The 17,161-nt window shown below is 38.7% G+C and overlaps 1 protein-coding gene across 6 annotated transcripts in view; it reads left to right on the top strand.

Moving 5' to 3' along the window:
* The first annotated feature begins 1,270 nt into the window (after window positions 1-1,270).
* CAMK2D (calcium/calmodulin dependent protein kinase II delta) overlaps window positions 1,271-17,161 on the top strand; it is a 280,888-nt gene continuing 264,997 nt past the window's right edge. For 2 of the 6 annotated variants that reach the window (XM_029235099.1, XM_029235100.1), the window contains exons 1-2: window positions 1,479-2,088; window positions 3,701-3,795. In XM_029235099.1, the coding sequence (XP_029090932.1) occupies window positions 2,024-2,088; window positions 3,701-3,795 (160 nt within the window). In that variant the 5' untranslated portion in view covers window positions 1,479-2,023. Of the gene's footprint in view, window positions 2,089-3,700; window positions 3,796-17,161 lie in introns of all 6 variants that reach the window. The other 4 variants (XM_029235095.1, XM_029235094.1, XM_029235096.1 and 1 more) reach the window with 4 other exon arrangements.

Below are 17,161 nucleotides of genomic sequence, written 5' to 3'. Positions count from 1 at the left end.
GATGGAATGCTAACGATGCAAATTAGCAATAGAATTGCAGGTTTTTAAAGTCCCCATACAGTAAAACAAAAGGCAGTAATTTGAAAAAGACCATACACAACTCTTTCGGTTTTGGTCTGCTTCTAAGTTTGCAATTGCATAGTTTATTAAAGACAGAGGACTGGAAGGAAGGCCCACGGGTCGTTTTAGCACTCAGCAATTCTCCTATTTTAAATGTAATGGATAATTTTTTTCCTCGTATTTACTGTGAACAATGACAGATATGCTAATAAATAGCACGTGTTCTTGAACTATAAAGTGATTTTTCAGATAGCCATTTACGCAGTATACTCAGGTGCCACAGTCCCACCAGATCTTTGAGCATACAAGCAAAGCACGCACGACCTCGCCTTTTCCTTTTTCCTTTTGCAAAGCGAAAGGCACTAGACCTGTTCACGTGATGCGAGTGACGTCAGACCCTACCAGGTCGCGTGACCGACACCCAACCTTCCCACTACCCCGCCCCCGCCGCCAAGCAGGAAATCTCGCGAGAAACCGTCTTACTATCAGAACTCACTGAGGTTACAGGGGAGTTTACTCTGTAGGGAAGGTGTGGCCCCGTGGCGGAGTTTTTGCTTTCATTCTGTTAACATTCATGGCCGAAGCAAAGGCCTTTGGGGATTGCTAGAGTCTGAGCAACCCAACCTAGAAAACGGCGGGGGGACGTGGAGAGTGAGGTGGCAGTCATATCAGAAGTGAAACGTGGCACGGCGGGCGTCGCCCCTCGCCGAAGAGGCTGCGGGGGAGGGAGGAACCCCGTGCTGGGCTCCTAGAAGCAGGCGGCGTGGCTTCTGCTGGGTGGGCCCGAGCATCACCGGGAGGTGTGGGAGGCTGGGACCCTTCTCTGGAAACAGTCGACTACCCACATCCGGCCCCCGCTGTGTCAACACGGAGCCGCGCCCAGATGAAGCGCCTGCACCCCTCGCCCCTCTACCTAAGGCACCGCAGCTTGCGCGCCGGCGGGGGTCGGTCCCTAGAGCCCGGCGCCCACAACCCGGCTGGGGGCCTCTGCGACCCCAGGCAGCAGCCCTCGGCAGTCCACGAGTTACCCCACGTATTCCCGCTAACTCAGCCCCACATTTAGGCAGGAGCCTAATTGCGGGTTTAACTGTAATTTTGACGTCTCGCCTCATTCACCTAAACCCTCTCCCGGCTTCTGCCCCGCACGTTCTCCACCCACCTGGTCTCTCCCTAGACAGCTCTGCGCGTGTGTGAGGCTCGGGGAGGGAGGAAAGGAGGGTGGGAAAGGGACAGTGTTAGAGTCGCTAGCAGGAGGTGTGGGACCAGCAAGAGGAGGCTTCGTGAGGGAGGGGGTGCTGCCAGGCGCCGGGGAGGAGGCGGAGGCCTGGGGACAGCAGACGAGGTTTCGCCCGAGCCCAGCGCTTTTTCTTCCGCCGCGCAGTCTCGGAGCGGCGTGGGCTCGTGGGGAGCGCGAGGCGGCCGAGGTGCCCGCGGTTGGGAGGCCGGCCCTGGCGCACCCCGCGCCTGCTGACAGCTGCAGCTGGGCTCGAGCTGTCCGCTCCCGGCTCCGCGGCCTCCGCCCCCTCGGGCTCCCTCCCCTCCGCCTCTACCCCTCCTGCTCCGGTGCGGATCATTTCGCAACTGCTCGCCTCTCGCCCCGTGCCCGGCTGTTTTTCCATTTCCCGGTCCCTCTTCTTGAGTACTTTGCCCCTGCATTTGAGGAGAGGGGCTGGAAAGGGGGCGGGTGGAACGACCGGAGGAGAAGAAGGAAGCGAGGCCCGGAGGAGGAGGAGAAGGAGGAGGATCGGCGGACCGTAGGGAGGAGACCCCACGCCACCCTTTCTGGTCATCTCCCCTCCCGCCCCGCCCCTGCGCATACTCCCTCGCCGGCGAGCTACTTTCGGACGAGGAAAGTGAGGGCGGCCGTGGGTGACAGCGCCGCGGGACTAGTCCTGGGGAAGCCGCGCGTCTGCTCGCGTCTTGTCCGCCGCGCTCCCAGCCAGGGGTACAGCCCGGACCCAGGATGGCTTCGACTACAACCTGTACCAGGTTCACGGACGAGTATCAGCTTTTCGAGGAGCTCGGAAAGTAAGCGCCTTTGCCGGGCACCCTCACGTCCCCTTTCCAGCAGAGGGCGGGTCGCGTTACCCCCGACCCACCGGCCTCCCGCGTGGGGCGAGGGAATTTGGGAGACGGGAGGAGAGGGAGGAGGGCCCCTGGTGTGTCAGCTCGGAGGAAGGTGCTGTGTTAGTAAGAGGAGGGGACAAAGAAGGGGCAAGACCTTCCACCCCGGCTGTGGCCCATTCCGATAATCCTCAGCCCACCTTCTCCCGCTCCCCCCACCTTTCTGCACCAGAGACTTGGTGGATTTACGATCCCTGCAGTTGTAGCTGTCATCCTGAGAAGTGTGCGAGCGTGTGTCTGTGTGTATGGAGAGGAAACAAGAACCCATGTAAAATGCAACATAGATCATGTTTTCTGTAAATAGAGATGCCGCCTGCTTCGCAGGCGTGTCGGCCGTACGACCCACGTACGGATGAGAACTCGCTGCCACAGACGGTGCCATATTTATTGATGCCGAAAGTTCAACTTGGCGTAGAGTCTATTTCGCGTCCAGTAGTTGTTCTGTCCAGGAAAAGGGCCACCCCAAGGGACTCGAACCCCTGTCCCATATCCACGATTATTCTTTGCACTAGATTACTCGCTCATCATCATCCTTCCTAGGATTTACGTGTACATCTTCGCATTCTCTGGGAGGATTTATTTATACAGGCAGCGGAAAAGCCCTTTGGTGACCGGGACAGAGCTTCCCAAGGGTAGCCCATCGTTGTGTACAACGACCTCCTACACCTGACGGGCAGAACTATTGTACTTGGTGATGTTAAGGAAGGGGATAGGAGACCTACTGAGAACCTGTGCAAAGAATCTAGAGGCCGAGCCGTGAACGTTAATTTATGTAGCATCAAACCCAAACCCAAATCCTCTGTCGCTAGTTTCGAACATTGCTTAAGGAAGGGGCGCGTTTATGTGTGTGTTGTTGTTTTATACAGTTGAATTAAAGGACATGTAAATATCTTTTAAATGTAATGAAAATCATATCCTTATATATTTATGTTGTCTGCTGTTAAAACATGGAGAATATGTCGGAAGAGCAGCTTAATTCAAATCTCTCCCCTCCCCCAGCCCAAAACAGGGCACAGAGAAATCACCATAGCAGGATTTGTTAAACCCCACTCAAGTGTTCCTAAGACTTATTTTAATGAAAACAATCACCATATTTACTTACTTGGAGCCACATTAATTTTATTTTTTCCTACTAAAATAAATAGGCAGCAGATTTTTTGCTGCTCCGTCTCAGCTCTGCTCTTTGCAGGGTTTCTTCTCAGAGCATTTGGTGCTGTGTTAGCGTGAAGTGTAAAATGTTTTCAAATTTCATGTGCAAACAAGAGCCGTCGTAATTGGCAGTTCTTTTCATTTTGTTGATTAATAATGTGTGCTCCCAGTTAATGAAATCTAATTTTATTTTTCAACATTAAAGAGGGTCTCAGTTTCCAGGAAGAACGGTTCGTTTTCTGGATACTACTTTATGGTATACTGATATTTGACAGTTCACTAAGTTCAATAAAAATGCTCAGATGTGTGTTTTTAATAGAATATCAGAGCTGATTATATTGATGACCTGCTAATTATTGGTTTTCAGGGGGGCATTCTCAGTGGTGAGAAGATGTATGAAAATCCCTACTGGACAAGAATATGCTGCCAAAATTATCAACACCAAAAAGCTTTCTGCTAGGGGTGGGTATTTTCAATCACATATATATGTTACTTGTGTATTTGTCATGTTGGTTGTTTGTTCTGTTGTATGTTGGTTCTGTTGTATGTAAATATGTCATTTAGTTATAATTGTAGCCTTAGGTATCATATGACATTTTGTGATTATTTCCTTCCTGAATGCCTCTTGGTCTGTACAGTTTAAAAATAAATGACCAAATACAATTGTTATTTGATAAATTGTTATTAAAATGCTATCTGTCCTGTGAGTAGTAGCATAAATAACTATTTTAAAGCAAATAAATGTCACTAAGTGCATTTTGCCTTTAGCTCCCCTGTGAAATAACTTTCAGAAAAACCCTGGAATGGAAAAATGTAAGTCTCACAACTGTCATTATTCCCTTTTGCTTTTGAGAGGAAAAATGGGTCATAACTCAGCTGAATCATATATTTCAATTGTAGTTACACTTGAACTTAATTCTTCAAGGTATATTTAACAGTAATGGCGTTGGGAGGAAAATTTTGTGGTTGCTATATTCTAGGAAATTCAGCTTGATTTTGATGTTTCTGTGTGCAGTTCAGACCTTTACTGGATCGTCTGCAGTAAGGCTTCTCACTCATGTAATGTATTTTACACATGCTTTATAACCACAAAGGTAATTCGTACTCATAAAATAGCTGTTGACATAAGCAAAAAACTTGGAGGGGCCTCATTGCATTCCTTTTATTTTGTTGAACTCATGCAAAAGTACTTATACTGAAAGGGTAAGCATTCCAATTATTGTGAGCACATGTCTAAGGTGTTTCCATGGGAATTTATGGCTTGATGAAATAAAAATGAAATTAAAATGAACAAAATGCCATAGTGTAGGTCCATTACAGTGACCTGGTTTATTTTAAGTAACGAGAGAAAAAATTCCATTAGGGTTACTTTTCCTTTAATTTGTCTTCTAAAAAGTGTTGCTTTCTAGAGTATCCTGGTATCATTGTGTCTGTCTCTGCCATGATTTTTTTTTCTCTTTATTGCAGATTCTACTTTTAACGTGTACTTTAGATTTAGGTTGACATTTCAGTTTATTCATTTAAATGGGATTTTGTTGTGATTTCCTTCACCTGATTTTAATGAGTCTGAGGACGGTCTGTCTACCTGTTAAAGTAACCCGCACCATAGATTCAGGACATGAGAACTAACGAGAAGCACGTTATGCTCAATTATGTTCCCTTTCCCCACTTCTCTCTCCTCCACAGAACATCTTTAATGGTAAAGGAGCTGCTAGACTGTAAATGACATTTTAGTGTTAAAAAGAAAAAAGAAAAAGAAAAAGGAAAAAGTGTAGTCAGATTTTTTTCGGTGCTTATATAATTTCTTCCTGTGTGCTAGGTACTTTTGGCAGGAGTGGGGTATCAGTTCTTTTGGAGGCGTTACAACACCTATCCCATATCTTTCAGTGGCTTTAAATTTTCTCTCAAAATAAATCAGTCTTGTGCTTCATGTTTACTAATTTCTTAGTTAGACTCATCCCTTTTCATCTACCGCAGTTCATACTACCTACACCAGGGTGGCAAATACGCCTGTCTCTGCTCACATACATTTTATTTTACTTTCTTTTGCCTCGAATGGGTGGAGGATAAGTCTTCTCTAGCCTGATGGGACTCCTTCTCCCTGCTACTCTGCTGATGTTTCTCACCTGCTCATACTCTGCCTTAGAGAACAATCTACTCCAAAGCCACCTTGCCCCTTCTGGATTTAATGATCCTTATTGTTCAGATTACATTTAGGGAAAGTAGTTAGGGTGAAGGGCTAACATGCATGCTTCTTGTTCTCCCTTTGCAATTTTCTTTTCTTGTGACTTTGGGCAAGTTTCTTAACCTACTGAAGAATGAGGTGAAGAAGAAGGTGTGGGAACTAGATGCCCTGGATTTAAATTATGATTCCCCTACCTATTATTTGTGTGATCTTGGGCAGTTTACGTATTTTCTATGAGCCTCAGTTTTCTCATCTGTAAAATCAAATAATAATTTAACCCTCTTATAGGGTTTTTGTGACAAGTAAGTGAATTAATGCAGTATAGAACAATGCCTGCTATGTAATATGCATTAGGTGAATATTGGCTGCTATTACCTCATTGGGTTGTTGTAAGGATCAAAGGAAATTGTTTGTGTGACAGAACTTGAAAATCATAAATCCAGTGGCAGCCTTGATTTAGCTGTGAGAACCCGGTTTGAATCTTGGTTCTACTACTTAGTGTACTTAGTATTGTAGATTTGGTTTGCTCACTTAACTTTTCTTGGTCTCAGGTGATTCTTCAGTAAAATGGGGGAAAAAAATCCCTATATGGTATTAATGGGCTGTTTTGAGGATTCAGTGAATTTTATGAGAACTACTTCTTAAAAAGTGCAAAGTGCTGTGTCAATTTTACTTATTACTGCTCACCTATAAAATACTGTTGTACTTTTCCTTCAAAATGTTCAATTTATTTTATATTGTCACACCAATTAGAGTTGTTTATAGAATATTTATACCTTTGAATGTATACATTTGTTAAACCTATACTGATAGTAAGCTATAAACTCTTAATGGGAGAATACCATGCTTTCATTTTTTAGTATCACATTCTACAGCATTGAGGACATAGTTAGGGGGGGCTCAGTGCAGAGTGACTCGTAACAAATGTGGCTATTAAATGGTGTGTAAAGGAGTTAGATACCTAGTTCATTCCTAAGAACAAGCAAATACTGGATGTAAAGAAGTCTGTAAGGTAGTATACTAAGAGCAAGTGCTTAAAAATATGAATTCTCCTTTCAAAGCACTCCCTTCCCAGAAGATAATGATCCTAAAAAACTTCTTTTGCAGAAAAAAATTTAAAGTAATTTCCTTAAAGGGAAATGTAGAATGAAATGCGAAACAGCATTTTTTCACCTCAAGGTAATGACTTTTTTTTTTTTGATTGCATATGGCAGTTTTTGTGGATCATGGAACTTTTTCTGCAAATTTTTGTTTGTATTATTAGAAATGCCTTACCTCTGTAAATCCAAGTTTTAAGCCTATTTGTTTTAAAGACTAAGCAGGTCCTTCAGCTCCATTAAATAATGTTCTTTAAGTGTAACATTACAACTGAAAAAGAAAGGCCATTGTCAGTACATCTAAGAGCATGAGGGAATTGCCAAAACTTTGGCTACATTCCTGCACAAATTTGCACCTCCAGCTATACTGTCACCCATGTATTTTTCTGTGCCTAGATTTTAATGGATTTCCAGCAGACAGTTTCAGTTGCATTTCCTCTCAGCTGTTAGTCACACACAGCATATTTGGGAGACTCAGAGTCTGTTGAAGAATTTCCTTCCTTTTGCGTTAACACGTGCATGCAAAGAGCATTCATACTCTTTGCATGCACTCTGTTCGTACGTTCATACGGTACTGATCACATAGATGAGTACATTCATATATAATTTGGCTTGTTTTTAAAATAAAAAATAGTGTAGAAATGTTTCAGTCATCTGATATTTTACATGTAATTTCTGTCCTCTAAAATGTTTTTTGTTAGCTAGGAATAGAAGGTGTGCTTAGTAAATGGTAGATAGTGATAATAGAATTTTCTCATATTATTACCATGACAAGTAGAAATTATATCATTTTGATAAATTAGGTTAGTACTTAACAAATGCTAGTTTGCCCTTCTCTTTTGATATTTTGTCTATTTTGACATTTTTATAACTGTAAGGTACTGTCAGATTATGTAAAGTCCCTGAAGGACTGTGATTGCAGTTCAGAATCCAGTGGACTGATGGTTCTGGTGGCAGATGTCTTTGGAAACAGTGCATGTGACTTATTTCACATTTTAAAGCCTCCCTGTGGTAAAAGATTTTTGTATGTTTTTGATCATTAGAAACCACTTCTTATTACATAGAGTCTGTGATATACCATAAGTCATTGTTTTGTAAAATATTATAAATCACAATAGAAACTTGAAATAATATATGCTATTACAAGTATATTTTACCTCTATCGCTAAAGTTAAAATGGGGTTTCATTTTATATTTCTGTAAAACTTCAGATATAATGCAAGTAAACTTTGATTTTGCTAGTTTTGTTAATTCCTAGATTGGTATTACTAGACCATGAATCAGGACTTTATAAACTGTTTTGACCATGTACAGAAAATTAGGTCTCAGCTGTGAAATCTGAATATTGCATGTATGTCCCTAAGTAGTCTTATTTATGTTATAATAGGGATGTCAGTAACTAACTCTTGCTACACTGTTTTCTTTTTTTGGCATCCAGGCAGTCAAGAAATTACTGTAATTTCTCAACCTCATGGTTACTTGTCTTGAATTGGAAGTAGAACTGAGACGATATAGGTGAATCAAGTTGTTCTGATTATACATTATTGATTTGGCAATTTAGAACTAATTGGGCAAATGATACTAACTTTTGAAAAGTTTCTTGGCTCAAACAATATTTTCAGAAAAAATTAGTAAATCATTTGATTTTTGTACATGGAATCTCTACAACTCTTCAATTATTGAGACCCAAAGTGGCATGTATCATCCTTATCATTTTAGTGTCCTTTGATTATGTTTAGTTGTATTTACATTTACATAGACTTTAATATTAAGTATTTATTTTTCTCTTTTGGTGAATAAAAATATTATTGATATTCAAAAGTAGGAGATAGAAAATAAACATGTATATCTGTATTTCCAGGAAATAATGAAAATACTTTAAGTATTTCAGCATCATTAAATAAGGCAAACTTAGGGAATGTGGTTGTCAAGTGCTTCACTGTGATGGTTAATAACTCGTATAACCTCTACCTGACTGATCATTCAGTAGGAATTGAACACCCTGAGAACCTTGATTGTTTATACATTTAGATTAATACTTTTCATTTCCATTGAAATATTGAATCAATTCAATATAAAAACTAAAATTTAGTAATTACTTTTTATGAGTTTTTTCAATGTTAACAATCATGAATTACTATAAAGCACATAGTAGGATTTTCTTGGACATTTAACTTCTTTTGTTAACTCAAAGTTTAATTTTTAAGTCTTTTCCTTGGGCTCATACTGAGGTAGGCCAACTCCTAGTGTCTCTAGGGCTGGTCAGTATTTTTTTTAAAAGTAAATACTCATTTATTGGGGTATAATGTGTAGAGTTTTTTTTTAAATAAATTATTGGCAATTGGTTAATGATTGTTTACATGGAAGGCTATTTTAAAGCTTTTAAATTATAGTAGTATCATTTAGTAAATTGTACTGCGATATATTAAATGGAGGCTTAGCAAAATATTTTTACTCTAAAATATAATACCTTTGCAATTTATATTTTATACTGCTTTATAGATTACTAAGCACATTCAGAAAGATGACCTCATTTTATGTTTTTCTTTGATAAATATTTAATGATTAAAATTATTAAACTTTACATATCTACACAAATAGAGAGCACAGAAGACATAAATGGTGGTATAAGTCTAGCATGAATAAAGTGCCGTGGATTTTCAAAGGAGGGAAAGGTTATTTCTGCCTAGGGAAGTGAAGGAAGGCTTTTATATAATATGGATTTAAATAAATATTTAAAACCATAATGCAGATGGGGCTCACGTACCAAAGTCTAAATAAACAATTTGGAGAGAGTGTTCAAAATAGTTTAGATATCTGATTATAATGAAAAATTTATTTTATTCATATGGTATGTTTATTGTGACTATTAGTAAGACGTTATTTTTGTAGTAGGAAATTTTTTAGGTGACAAAATTCTTATGATTCCAGTTAAAGTAGATATCACAATACTAAGGTGAATTCATAGACCTTTCATCTGCCATAACCTGTCTCTTACTCTAGGATGGGAAAACTGGTAGGTTTGGAGGGGAGAGAGCACAGCTCTGTTTGTTGTTAGGTTTTGATTTTAAATATCAACTATTATAATTATACACAGTCACAGAACAACATCATCATTGACTTTTTTTAGTTAGGTGAACCCTTTTTAATACTACAATCTCCTTTTAAGACACTTTATTTAATCCACACTGCAGCATTCAGATAGACAACGTTATCTCCATTTTTAAATAGTTACTAAGAGCCTCAGTGTTAGCAAATGTTAGAATCAAGAATTTCTACCCAGTTTTCTCTGGCTCTAAAGCCTGGATCTTTTCTATCATCACATCCCATTGATTGCTGTTACAGAGAACTTATCTTAACCTTTCTGTACTGATCTGTATGTGCTTGACTCATCTCCCCTCTAAACTTCAGGTTCCTTTATAAAAAGAACTATGCCTTATATACATCTTTATATTCCCAATGCAATGTATGGAACTGAGTATTTATTGGAAAATATATTTGGGGTTCCAACTTGTGAGAGAAGATAGTGTTTTAATTGCTGCAGTAACATAAGATCAAAATGAAGTTTCAGAAGCCCTCACCATGCTCTTTTGTGAAAGGAGAACAATGTAGTGAAAAATCTTTTTAAAATGGTAGGAAAGGGGGCTTCCCTGGTGGCGCAGTGGTTGAGAGTCTGCCTGCCAATGCAGGGGACACGGGTTCGAGCCCTGGTCTGGGAAGATCCCACATGCAGCAGAGCAACTAGGCCCGTGAACCACAACTACTGAGCCTGCGCGTCTGGAGCCTGTGCTCCGCAACAAGAGAGGCTGCGACAGTGAGAGGCCTGCGCACCGCGATGAAGAGTGGCCCCCACTTGCCGCAACTGGAGAAAGCCCTCGCACAGAAACGAAGACCCAACACCGCCCCCCCCCAAAAATGTAGGAAAATAATTACAGAAGAATGAAATATTTTGGTGAACTTAATTTATTAACTGATTAACATAAAGTTCCTAGGATTACTTCTTCTAAATGATTTACTTAAAACTCAGCTCTTAGCCAAAGCTCAGAGAAACCTGCTTAGAAAGGCATTCTCCTCTACCTCATCTTGTTAGACCAGTGAAGAATGGAAGACAAATGTGTGTTTCGTTGTTTCTTCTTGGACAGCACTGTTGTATGTGTCAAATTCATACAGAAGTATGGCAACTGAAAGAAAAATACAAACTTAAGTTTTTTATTTGTTGGAAAAATAACTCGTGGGTATAGCAAGTAGTATAAAGATATATATATAATATTGTTATGTAATATTTATATACAGTTAATTGTTCTACCTAAGGTTCTCTACTTTTTGTTAGATTGCACAGGGATTAAAAAAAATTGTTACATAAAATTTGATATATGCAATTATGCATATTTAATTATAAAACAGTAATCAAGCCCTCCACCCAACTTAATAATTAGAACATTCCCTTTACTTTTGAAGCTCCTTGTGTGTTCTTGCTGATTCCCATCCCTTGCCTCATTCTAAGAGTTAATCACTACCCCTAACTTTTTTGGGAGAGCTACCTCTTTTATTTCCCTATACTCTGGGACTTTTTAATTAACTGGTTGATCTTAGTCGATGAATCAGGTGCCAATGGAAAAACTATGCACTTATTATCTAGGTAAATTGTATTTTATTTTGAGTTGTATGTGTTTGAATCATGGAATAAACTGCATTAATTCTCATATATTAGTATATAATCTTACCCTTTCCCTTAAGGCTAGAGAAGGCTTAAATTACTTGGAATTTTTTTAGTAACAAGAAATTCCTTTTGAAGAAATTTCATTTATGATGATGTGTACACATTGAAATCAGTAAGAGTAAGTTGTATAAAACTTATTAAAGGTAAATGTAGTAAGTGAAAATTAATCATTTTTATTCTATCTTTTAGGGAAGTTATAGAGAGTTGAGATATGCCACATTATGACATTAGTGTTTAAATTAAAATTTGATGTTTTGGTAAAGAAATACTTTTGCAATTTTTGGAGGCTATGTTATAGATAACTTAAATTTCTGCTGAAGTGTATTCACTAGTAATCCAGGCCCAAACTCTCCATGTGCCCAGTGGACTCGCCAATTTTCCCCTTCTGTGAATGGCACCATAATTTCCCCAGGCTCTCAAGAAGGCTTAATTCCTTTCTTTTCCTTAACCAGTCTTCCCCTTAACCTGTCTCAGCTCCTTTTCCTTCTCTTCTTTCTCACCATTCTAATTTGAGCTTTCTTTTCCTCTTCATTCAGCTCTTTTAAATAGCTTCTTACACAGGTTTTCCAGCTGATAGTTGCAGCATTTTTTATTCATTTAGTCACCTCATCATTAGACCTCTAAGTACCCACTGTGCTGAGCATTTGATCAGATCTAGAGATGGACGTGAAAGGTAGAGATTCTGCCCTCAGGTATTTCATGGTCTATTAATGTGGATGCTGGCCTGGTAAATACAGTATATGGAGCTTTTAAGGGCTGTAATAGAGGTATTCACAGGGCCTTCAACGGAGATACGGTTGGAGGTGGTTGGTATCACAGATTTCATGAAGAGATTTATGCGTGAGATTGTGTTTAGAATGATAAGTGAGCCTGTTAGAAAAAAAAGGAGAAATGGTTGGCCAGGCAAAGTAAAGCAGCATGTTCAAAGGAAGGGAAAAAGTCCGGCTCCACCCTGCAGGTGGAATGAGTACACCTAGTACTGTTGAACTCCTCTCTCCTTTAAGACCCAGTTCAGGTGCTGCTTCCTCCAGGAAGCCATCCCTGACTTCCTCTCTGCCCCTCCTTCCCTTCTCTAGCCAGATGTGATGATTTTTCTCGTCCTTTGAGTACCTTTTTCATGTTTCTTTAGGAGCTTGTCACATCTCTCCCCTTGTATTGCAGTTGTTTATGTTGTAGCTTTCAAGCATCTTGTGGACATTTTTAAACTTATCTTTGAATTTGTGCCTGGCACAGTAATTACAGTATTGCGTATACTTGTCAATGTTTGTTGCATGAATGGACAAATGAATGGGTGAGCAAATAAGATTCTGTCTTTTGAAATAGACCTCTGATTAACAGAGTCCTATGACAGATAAAATAAATGAAAATTGAGCTAAAGTTTCATGTCAGGTGGCATTCACTAACTGAATAAATTAATTCTCAATTATTCACAATTCCCTAATTATTCCATTAGCTTTCAGATGACAGGTTATTCATTGGAAAGAATTTTGTATAATTCAGTAAATTTTTGAGCAACTATGTACAAATTCTCATTGCTTTTTTTTTTTTAAACCATGTAATGTAAAGTGGCTCAATAATAAGGGGTGACATTTTCATTGTGTGTCCATCAGTATCACTTCAGTAATGTCAGATTCATGTCATCATTAAATTTTTAAAACATGATTGGATTTTAAAATTTTTGATCCATTCTCCAGAGGTGGTTACTTTTTCACTTAGCTTTTAACAAAGCTCACTTTAAAAAGCATTTTGGTGATACTTTATAGAGTTTTGGATACACAAATCATGGATATTATTTGCTTAGAGTAATTATTTGATTTTTTAGTAAAGGCAGTTAGAGGCCAGCTGTTATAATTGCTGTGTCTGTCAATTCTGAAACTTGGTGGAAGGACTAGGAAGTGTACTTGTTTCAATATTGGAAAACAACACATATTTTAGAGCACTTATTTGTGTTTCCTCTTCAAGGAACTTTTCTTGTGTGATATGTTACAGGAAATTGGGGATTTCACAATTCTATAACTTTACAGTGTATATCATATATATATTTTAGAAAATATGCTCTTTTCATAAAAGCGTTTCAATCATATTTTAAAATGGCAATTTAAAGGCCAGATGTGGCAGAAGTGATTTGTGAAATTAGTTCAGCTGAACATTCTGGCCATTTTGTAGAAACTTTATTTATGATGAATCTTTTATTATTTTAGTAAAGCAAATTGTATATGCTTTTTTTTCCGTTGCGGAGCACAGGCTCCGGACGCACAGGCTCAGCGGCCATGGCTCACGGGCCTAGCCGCTCCGCGGCATGTGGGATCTTCCCGGACCGGGGCACGAACCCGTGTCCCCTGCATCGGCAGGCGGACTCTCAACCACTGCACCACCACGGAAGCCCAGTGTATATGCTTTTATATTAAAGATTATATATATATTCATATTTGTTACAGAGAGAAATGTATACTTTGGACATACCTCTGAAATACTTTTCAAATTACTTATTACCAACTTGGATAAAAACACTTAAAAATTATATAAAAATATATTCTAAATACAGAATCAGGGAAGTACAGAAAAATAGAAAGAGGAAGACACATTCAAAGTTGTTACCCCAAACAATCACTGTTACTATTTTGTTTTCTTTCCTTTTTTCTTCTTAATTTGTCAGAATACTAGACTAAAATACACAATTTTGTGTCCTGCTTTTTTGCTTAATATTATAAAATTTCCCTGTGACTACAAATCCTTTGAATTACACTTCGCTAAGTAAAACATAAGTTTTAGTATTGCTAGTTTTTTAAAAAAAATTTGTTCTTTGCTATGGTAAATGATATGATAGTAAACATTGTTTTGTAAAACTTTTTCATATTTCTAATTCTTAGGGGATATTCATAAAGGAGAATTAATGGGTTAGAGGATTGAATTATCAAAATTCTTGATAAATGTTGCCAGATTGCATTATGCAAATGTTGTACATTTCCACCAGTAACATTTAAGTATGCTAGTAAAACTGAATTTTGGGAAGCATGATTCTAAATTTCAATTTCAATTTAACAAAAGAACAGTTACCTTGTTCCACACCCTCTGCTAGATAAACAAAAGTACAAAGATAAGGTCCTTCATTTCAAGGTGAAATAGATGTGGAGTCAAGTATATTACCAGGCAGGTTGATAAGTGTCACAATCGAAGTATATTATCAGGCAGGTTGATGAGTGTCACAATGGAAATATTTACTCATTCTGGGGTATAAGAAGGTAACTGGGTTGTTGAAAGGTAAGGGAAAACTTACTAGAGGAGCTGATCTCGGAACTGGGTTTTGAAAATGACCACTTTTGAATTTAAAGATGGATAGAAAAGATATAATAGGATATTATTTTAAAAATTAATGAGAAGCAAAGAAATCACTAAGTGCCAATAAAAAGTGAACTGGAAAGTATATAAGTATTTTTTAACCCTGAGTGGTCAACTTACTGTATATAAAGTTTCATGAAAGCATGCAAAAATTGATGAAAAGAGATGGACATTTTTTCTTTCAGTGAATCATTTAAGTGCAGCAGGATCTGTTGGAAGGTATTAAATATGTTGGGTTTTGGGGATTTTACAGCCCTGAGTCATTAGGGATGAACAGCTGATAAGAGAGGAATAATAACTTATCTACCTCATATTTTGTTTCATTTAGCTTTGAGGCAAATAAAAAAAAATTTGAGTGACTGAGTGAAAGATAAAGGACAGGAGGATAATTAGAGTTTTTTAAAAAAAATCAACCAATATTAAAAGTGCCCTAGGGAATCCCATTTGTGTTTATAAACAAGAAAAACTAGATGGTTTCTGCAGTTGTGATATTGGATGAATAACTTGTTAAGAAAATGTAGGTTTTGATTCAAAGCCAAAGGTAAGTAAGTTGTCTAAAAATGGTATTGATATTATTCACTCCCTGAATTCCCAGTGTCTAGAGTAGTGCCTGGGATCCTTCACAGATATTTATTGAATAGATGAATGAATAAATGACTCCCAAACTACATCATATTATGATAACATATTAACATATTTAGGGACCCAGAACTTTTAGCAGTTAGATTTGTATACACTATACTCTTTTAAGAAAAGCTCAAAATTAACAGATTAATTCTGTGATATGATATATAATTTAGTACAAGCTGATAGTAGAAAATAGTAATTTATTCCCTTCCCTTAAATAATGGAAAAAAATCTCTCATTCACTTAGAAGACAACTTCAATTTAAATATTTAACCTCCCTAGCTAGGCTTAACCATGCAATATTTTCCTCCTATTTATTTTTATTTTTAAGGGAACTTAGCATCTATAAAACATTTTAATTTGTAAGATCTCCCCAGTTTTGTTAATATTAAGGACTATGTAACCTGTAGTTTAGAGGGGGGCTATATTGTTTCATTCTCTCTCTATGTATACATATATGTATATATATATATAATTTGTAGTAGAATATTTTTGTTTTGGTGTAGGAGCTTTGTGGAAGAGAAAGCCTTCTATTGACTTCAAAAACAGTGACTCAAGGTTGGTATAGTCGTTAGAAAGTAGGGTGGGAAAAATCCTAATTCCAGTTTGCAAGCAGAACTTCAGGGTCAAAGTCTACTGTTACCTGAGTGTAGGCCTCCTGATTTCAGGCCAGTTTTCATTTAGGCCAATTTTCATTCTAGTAAAATTGGAGAAGGAAAAATAAAAATGTATCACAGAACTATTTAACTCCTATAAATGTAAATAGGATTGAGGCCTACTTTCACTAATATTTATGTGCTTTGGAAATTATTTTTGGAAATAAATATTCTTTGGATTGACTTTGCCCCTGCTTCCTATGTATTTTATGATCAGGAGAAGGGATAAACAAAATTTAATTGTTAACCTTAAGTCTGTTTGAAAGAAAAAGATATATCTCATCTTGACAGAGAACCAATTATTGAATTACTTACAGCACTGTATCTGTTTAGTGCTAATAATCACAGTATCTATAATCGGCCAGTGACACAGTATAGAGAAGGCCCTAAGACTTGAACAGGGATGGCTAAAGGATCACTGAGAGAGTTAATCTTTTAAAGTAATAATGATTTTTTTTAATGAAATTAATATCTGTTGACCTTTTGCAAACTTTGAGAAACTATTTTAGGTAGGAGACTTTATGTTTTAGAATAATCTGAACCAACTAAATCCAAATTGAGAGATACCAGTATTAGAAATATACAGTGAACACACACCAGAGTCAGTCTTAAAAATAGCACTTAGCGGGCTTCCCTGGTGGCGCAGTGGTTGAGAGTCCGCCTGCCGATGCAGGGGACACAGGGTCGTGCCCCGGTCCGGGAAGATCCCACATGCCGCGGAGCGGCTGGGTCCATGAGCCATGGCCGCTGAGCCTGCACGTCCGGAGCCTGTGCTCCGCAACGGGAGAGACCACAACAGTGAGAGGGCCGCGTACCGCAAAAATAAATAAATAAAAAATAGCACTTAGCTGTGAGAGGATAATTTCTCCTCCATCTAGCATATAAATGTTTCATTCAGACTGTTTATAGCAAGCTTTGGGGAAGAAACGTGGAGGGAAGTGAGAAATGAGTCTTTTGAAAAATTCTTGTAGCTCACAGTAATGCTTGGTTAGCGTCTTTCATTCAAGGATCTGAGACGTTCGCTAACTGAGTTCCACAGTACTTCTGGAGTGTGGGTGAGGGACACTCGGGGATTCTTGTGCCCAGTGCCGGGAGGCCTGTCCTCCCGAGTGGCATGTTGCAGCTGTTTCATAGTGCACGTCCCATTCCCTCCTGGGCCACGGAGTGGAGGAGCCAGCATTATCCAGCTGAAATAGCAGAGGGA

This window comes from Monodon monoceros, unplaced genomic scaffold (genome assembly GCF_005190385.1).
Source record: "Monodon monoceros isolate NGI ecotype Baffin Bay Population unplaced genomic scaffold, NGI_Narwhal_1 Super_Scaffold_20, whole genome shotgun sequence".
Taxonomy (NCBI): domain Eukaryota; kingdom Metazoa; phylum Chordata; class Mammalia; order Artiodactyla; family Monodontidae; genus Monodon; species Monodon monoceros.
The sequence above is the reverse complement of the archived record's forward strand: the minus strand, read 5'-3'. Positions and strand labels throughout refer to the sequence as shown.